This window comes from Pempheris klunzingeri, chromosome 8, assembly GCF_042242105.1.
Source record: "Pempheris klunzingeri isolate RE-2024b chromosome 8, fPemKlu1.hap1, whole genome shotgun sequence".
Taxonomy (NCBI): domain Eukaryota; kingdom Metazoa; phylum Chordata; class Actinopteri; order Acropomatiformes; family Pempheridae; genus Pempheris; species Pempheris klunzingeri.
The window spans coordinates 6,384,607-6,391,745 of NC_092019.1; the positions used below are offsets into that span (position 1 = coordinate 6,384,607).

At 43.6% G+C, this 7,139-nt stretch overlaps 1 protein-coding gene across 1 annotated transcript; it reads left to right on the forward strand.

Moving 5' to 3' along the window:
* The first annotated feature begins 1,226 nt into the window (after positions 1-1,226).
* On the forward strand, positions 1,227-2,582 carry pou3f2b (POU class 3 homeobox 2b). Its single transcript, XM_070835775.1, has one exon. It carries the CDS (start codon positions 1,299-1,301, stop codon positions 2,580-2,582), a length of 1,284 nt encoding a protein of 427 aa, XP_070691876.1. The 5' UTR covers positions 1,227-1,298.
* Positions 2,583-7,139: the final 4,557 nt, after the last annotated feature.

Sequence of the window (7,139 nt, forward strand, 5' to 3'; positions counted from 1 at the left end):
CTTTATGGGCTGTTAAAAGTTTTCAAGTCAAGACATATGAAAGATGTCTACATTTACAAGACTTTACTGAGAAACAAAGAGAAAATGAGCTAACTTACACTTTTACAAACACTGATGATTGTTTGTAAAATTTCAGGACTATGGGAGTAAAAGCTTTAATAAGCAGCGCTCTGAAAACTTTAAGCAGAGGGAGCATGATGGACTTTACACTGATGCAGTCAAAGTAGATTTTTTTAAAAGACATCTGAGTTAAGCTGTTGTGAAATGTTTACCTGAATGCTGTTAAGACAGATAGGAGAAGAAGTCAATATAATTTATTCATTTTTAATTACAGGGGATATTTCTTCCCTAATAAAATCAATTTGATTTAAAAGCACACGAGCTTTTCCTTTACCAGATGTCTCCATTTAGAAAACAAACAAGTTATATTGCAGATTTATTTCTCCTACACTGCCTCATGCTTCACATCTTAAACACACAGAGAACTTTATAGGTCTGTATGTCTTTTTTCTGCCTGCAGGTTGTTTTAAAACCAGTTTGAATAAAGTCCATTTCAAAGCATAAGATAGAGAAAGTTTAAACTGTCAGTCTTTCATTTATTTTACCTGAACTAATAGTTGTGTAATAGACTGAGGAATATTCTCAGGAGTTTGAGAAAAAGCCACATCAGTATATTCTTTGGCACACACAACATATAGCACACAGAACACAAACACATTCATATGCACACACCTACAACGTCTTAGCAGAAATGATGCAACACTGCAGCTCTACCAAAAACATTCAACTTTCTTTCGAATAGGTCTCTGAATATGCAGAGTATATAGATATGCATGTGATGTGAAATCTAACTCTCTTTGTTGCAATCAAAACGTTGACATGCCTAATCACACATCAGGGTGTTACACACACGTTTCCATCACAGCATTTAATATCATAAAGGTGCGCAGAATTACAGTCAATAATTAACAACAAAATGTAAAGTCTACCTCAAGAAAACATCTTGTTTTCCTGCATAACAGAGCTTTTGTATCAACAGAGGAAGTCCTGCTCTCCTGAATCTGCCTACAGCCTGAGTCTTGATAGAACATGGTTATCAAAGTAAATCAACTGTATCTTACAGTTGCACTGCTGATCCCGGTGCTCCGTCTCCCCATGCTGCACTCCGGCTCTCCGCTTCCACGGGAGCCTCAAGTCGCACCTCTCCAACAAAGAGAGTAGTGTTTGTTGAGACTTCCCGGCAGCCAATCGTCGCGCCGTTGCCCTTGGTAACCACGTCCATCACCCTTTGACGTCCAATGAGCAGCGGGGGCGGGGCGGAGTCCAGGTGCGCCTCGGCGTCCTCTTGGCAGAGCGCCTGGGAGCCGCCTGTGGGCAGGAGAGGATCTGTCAAATGCGAGGTTCCTTTAATAAGAGCGACCAGTCCGGCTCCGAGAGTCATGGCGACCGCAGCGTCTAACCACTACAACATCCTCACCTCCAGCGCATCTATCGTGCACTCGGAGCCCGGCAGCATGCAGCAAGCCACGGCGTACCGGGACGCGCAGAGCCTGTTGCAGAGCGACTACCCGCTGCAGAGCAACAGCCACACGCTCAGCCACGCACACCAGTGGATCACGGCGCTGTCCCACGGAGAGGGAGCCCCGTGGTCCTCCAGCCCGCTCGGCGCGGAGCAGGACATCAAACCCGCGGTGCAGGGCGCCCGGGACGAGATGCACAACTCCAGCAGCAACCTACAGCACCAGTCGCGGCCACCCCATCTGGTGCACCAGACGCACGGGAACCACCACGACGGCCGGGCGTGGAGAACCACCACCGCGGCGCACATTCCGAGCATGGCGACGACGAACGGCCAAAGCCTTATTTACTCCCAGCCGGGCTTCAGCGTCAACGGGCTGATCCCGGGCAGCGGGCAGGGGATGCACCACCACAACCTAAGAGACAGTCATGATGACCACCACAGCCCGCACCTCAGCGAACACGGCCACCCTCCGTCCCAGCATCAGCACCAGCACCGGCCCCAGAGCCACCACGACCACTCGGACGAGGATACGCCGACCTCGGACGACCTGGAGCAGTTCGCCAAGCAGTTCAAACAGCGGAGGATCAAGTTGGGCTTCACGCAGGCGGACGTGGGACTCGCCCTGGGGACCCTGTACGGAAATGTGTTTTCCCAAACCACCATATGCAGGTTTGAGGCCCTGCAGCTCAGCTTCAAAAACATGTGCAAGCTGAAGCCTCTGTTGAACAAGTGGTTGGAGGAGGCAGACTCCACCTCGGGCAGCCCGACCAGCCTGGACAAAATCGCGGCGCAGGGGAGGAAAAGGAAAAAACGGACTTCAATCGAGGTAAGCGTTAAGGGAGCTTTGGAGAGCCATTTTTTGAAGTGCCCTAAACCGGCAGCGTCGGAAATAATCGGCCTGGCGGACAGTCTGCACCTGGAAAAAGAAGTGGTGAGGGTTTGGTTTTGTAACAGGAGACAGAAGGAGAAACGCATGACCCCTCCCGGAGCTCTGCCGGGGAGCGAGGATGTGTACGGGGACACGCCGCCGCACCACGGGGTCCAGACCCCGGTCCAATGAACTCTACTGGACCGCTCCTCCAGGACTTGTTTATCCTTTTTATTTATCCCCAAGGTTATATATAAATCACTGGACTATGAAACGCTATAGTGGGTGTTTTATGTATAATAGATTGCAGTGAGTACTTACACAATATCTGCAGCGAATATCTGAGAAATGGAACATGAATGAGGGGGGGACAGGACATATTTTTCCTCTCCCAGAGCTAAAGGAACATAAGCCTGTGTTGTGTTCTCCGAGGATACATGCCCTACATGCCCAGCACTGTGACTCCAGTCGACGCAGTTTCAAGGTGTAGCCCCTATTGTGTATTGAAATTATACTTGACGAAAAAAAGAGGGAGGGGAGGAGGGATACCTGGTTTTAGACGAGAAGCATAGCTGAATGGTTTCCATTCGCCACTTTTATATCAAACCACAGAACACAGTTTTTCCTGCGCGTAAAAGGGAAATCAAAATGCAAAGGCGTTTAGTTTTGTAGCTCCAAATTGTGCGTCCAGCAGTGATGGGTGGGTGGTGCACGGAGAGGAGGGGAGGGGGTGTGGGGGGTGTGGGGGGGGGGGGTCAAAGGAGCTGCGTTAATGGAGTAAACTGGAGGCCAGTAAAGGCTGCAGCCCCAGTCCAGTGGAGTCCAGCTGAGGGGTGAACATCGCCTGAGTCCCATCTGTCAGCCAGGCAGCACAGAGCCGCTGTGCATTCAAAACACTGCTGGGAAACTGCACGCCATTCAGCTCTTATTTATTCTGTGAGGACCCACGTCAGGATTTAGTTATGAGCACAGATTATTGCAGTCATTACTATTACTACGTTTGTGCAGCTCACTGGCTAAACCCTCCAGTAGCTGGCCTTAGTACACTGATGTGGTAAATAAAAAAGTACATGACCTTTATCACAAGTCAAACAGCGGGATAAACAAAAAGTCCATTATTTTTTGTCACCAAACAAGCGTTAAATAATATTTCTCCCCCCTCAGAGAGTCTCCCAGCTCCAGGAAGGGCTCCATGGCGATTGATTGGATTATCTGGCACTTTTCCACCACAGGATGGGCTATAAATATATAGGTACCTACAAAAATATATGTCACCAACTCTCACAGAACATTTGGATCCACTTTTGTAAATATTGTATAACTTTAAAAGTCATGGCTTCATCCCTGTTTTTTTTTTTTTTTCTTTCTTCACTGGGGCACTTTTTTGGATTGATGTTTTTTTTTTGTTTTTTTTAAACAAACAGGTTGAGTTCTTTAAATCCAGTCTCGTTCATAGCCTACCTACTGCCTTGTATTTGTGTGCTATTTAACGTTCATTTTGTTGCCGAAATTATGTTCGTTGACGGTTTTAATATTTTTTGTGGCCTACTTTATTTTCAGTCTAAATGTTTTTTTTTTATTAATGTGAAATTCATTTAATTTGTTTCAATTGTCTGAGGAGTTCTGTTTTGCCATTTGATGTCCGCTTTTGAAATTACATTAGATTGTTTCCAGTCATATATAGTGCTTTAAAGACTGAATTCAGATTAATCGATAACACTATTGTAGAGCTATTAGCCACAATGAATCAGACCTGGAGGATAAAAACGGAGATAACTATCATGATTAGTGTTTTTGAAAAGAGAAAATAGGCTAATAATAAGGCCTTTCAATTTCTGGCCAAACCACATTTAAGTGACTTTCCAAAAATTGCAGCATATGATCAAAATTATTATTATTATTACTATTATTATTATTATTATTATTATTATTATTATTCACAAGGTGTTATTTTAATTTGTTTGTGAGGTCGTTGCCATGCATTTCATTTCAGCCATTTTGCTCATCTCCGTCTATGTTGCTTTATTACATGGGGGAAATTACTCTTAGACATTTAATTTTATTTTTAGTATCGTTAATGAGATTGTAATTTATTATACAATGGCTTTTTATAGATGACACAAAGTGCGAGATATATATGAAATGACACCGAGGAGGTTTTTGTTTTGTAGGGACGAAGAGAGACATATTTTTGGTTTTTCAGCGGGATTGCCACAGCCTGGACCGTCACAGCTAAATGTATATACATCGTTTCTCCGTACAGTAGCTTGCTTTTCGTTTTATGCAAAAACAGATATCCAGGGACTTGTTTTTTTTTCCCCCCCACCCCTTCTCATGTGGGAAAAGCTTCTCATCCCTACCACCCTTCTGATTTGTGTTTCTCCTGCAGAAAACAAAAAGCAGAGGCAGCCATGGCATTGAAATCTTTCCTCAGTAGCTTTAATGAATCGATCCAACTTATAATTCACTGGAAATTCAAGTTGTGGGATGTAGACCTGTAGCAATCCGACGCTGTTTTCTTGTTGTTTTTTTTGTTTTTGTTTCATTGCTTGTTAAACCCGTCGTTTGGTTTTTGGGGGATATAGGCTATGTCATCATATTCACTGGATGAACTTGGGGTAGATAAAGCAGAGGTGGTAAATGCCTGTGGGTGTTTCATCACTTGACACATGAACAACGGACTTGCACATTTTTAAATAATGGGGTTGATATTAAACAGCTTTTTTCCAACGTTGAGGCTAAATGTATTTTCATTTGGAGTGCTGCTGCAGTGAGTTCACTATCTGACATCTGTGCTGTTTAAAAAAAAAAAATATGCTTCTTGCTTTGGGCCCGTTGGTTTGGGCGGAATTAATGGCTGAGAGAAAATCAGGGCTGATGAATGGAAGATTGTGAGCCGGTGATGTGTTGTTTCTGCCCCGGGCTGCTTTTAAATGGACTGGCTTTGGCTGGGGAAACCACAGCTTCCATGTAAGGTTAAATTAGGGGTTCCCAAAGCTGGGTCCGGGGACCAATAGTGGCCCTTAGGAGGACTGAAATGGGTCCGACATGGTGATGTTTTGATTTCAGCGCTATTTTATTTTGATCTATGAGGTTTCACTGCACACACTCACAGTATTGTGAACTAAAAACGAACCATTTCAATCTTTTATTAGCATTTTAAAATGTATTATAACCCCTAAAATCCACAGAGTTGTTTTATCCACCACCATCTCTCTGTTCCTGGCCTAAGATGCCTTTTTCTAACTGTGTCCATGCAAAAAGCACAAATTCTGTTCTAAGTTTAAAAGTTTGTAAATAGTTTTTTGGCGTTTTTTTTTGGATATCAATCTCAGATCTGACAAAATTGAGCCCTTTAAACTTAACACACCAGAAAAAAAAATGTAAATGTTAGGATTTAATTCGGATCAATGGATAAATGTTAGAAAAATCCACTCTAATGTTTCTGTGGGGATTTACCTATAGTGACAGTGATATTGACAGTGGTGACCCTCATGGTATTTTCCTTTTCACTGTGGTGTCATTTCTCCAGAATATTCCCATAGGAACCTGCGGTGTGATATTTGTATGAACGTTTATTCTAATCCATTTTATTTTGGAGCTGACAGCCGGAATGCAAAGCTGCTATTTCCCTTAATTACCAAAAAAAAAAAGTGTTGCCCTAAAAATATTAATTACACAATAATACTAATTACTATGGGACTGTCCATCTCACCCTACAAGCTGCCACTTCTGATGTTTGCAGCAGTGCAGAGCCTGTTTGGATGGAGTGAAAGTGAGATTTACACGCCTCAGCATTATCAGGCAAACGGCGTGGATCGATTGGGAATCAATAGCTGATCGGTTATTGGTGGCGCTTGACTAATGAACCTGATCATAGACAAGAAAAAGTAGTGCGCTCTTTTCTTCTATTTCCACTGAATTAAGACAATGAACATGAACAGACGTCGTGTTATCATTATTACAAGAATCAGCTCCTGTAGTGACTTTAAATGTGATTATCCAACCACGTCTGCAGTCAGATTATTATAATCATTATTTATTTCCATCTTAATAATAATTTTTGTGGACAGAATAATGACATAAAAGTATCACATTCCCTTTGTGAAACCGTAACATTTCCATAATACGCACGAGTCTGGATATTCAAAAGTGGGTTTTTAGTGACCTTATTGGACCTGATTGTATTTCTAATCAACGCTAATATGGTTCATCTACTTCTCCATGGGATAATAAGCGCAGTGAATATTCTCCCCTTTATAACACAGAAGGCGTTACTGGTGACAAAACAGCGCGTGAGTATGGTAATCGCTCATCCACGCGCAGTTGTGCCGAATAGATGCGGGGGAAATAAAAGCTGTTCCTCTCTGCATCATCACCACTCGCCGTTTGACCTGCCTTTTGGATGCCTGGCACGGACTGACACCCGGAAATAAAGCCCCTCTCTCTGAGCTCTGGAGAAGACTTTTGTGGAGCCCAGTAATCAAAAAAAAAGTGCGCCCTCGCGCCCTCCATCCGCTCTCTAGCAGATGCAATTAATAGCGCGTCGCGTTAATTACACCTTCCTTTTTATTTAGGTGACTTGAAATTTCCCATTAGGCTCCCAGTGAAGAAAAAAAAAAAAAAAACCCACACTCTTACTGTTGAGGTGGTGCTGAGCTGTGGAGAGCCCGAGAGGGGGATAGTCGGTACTCTAGCGCCATCTAGCGACACGACCCCTGGGTGAGTCCAAGCTGTTATGTCATTTTA

What these genes read in the sequence shown, in the direction of transcription:
- pou3f2b (XM_070835775.1), top strand. Translation starts at nt 1,299, where the DNA reads ATGAGCAGCGGGGGCGGGGCGGAGTCCAGGTGCGCCTCGGCGTCCTCT.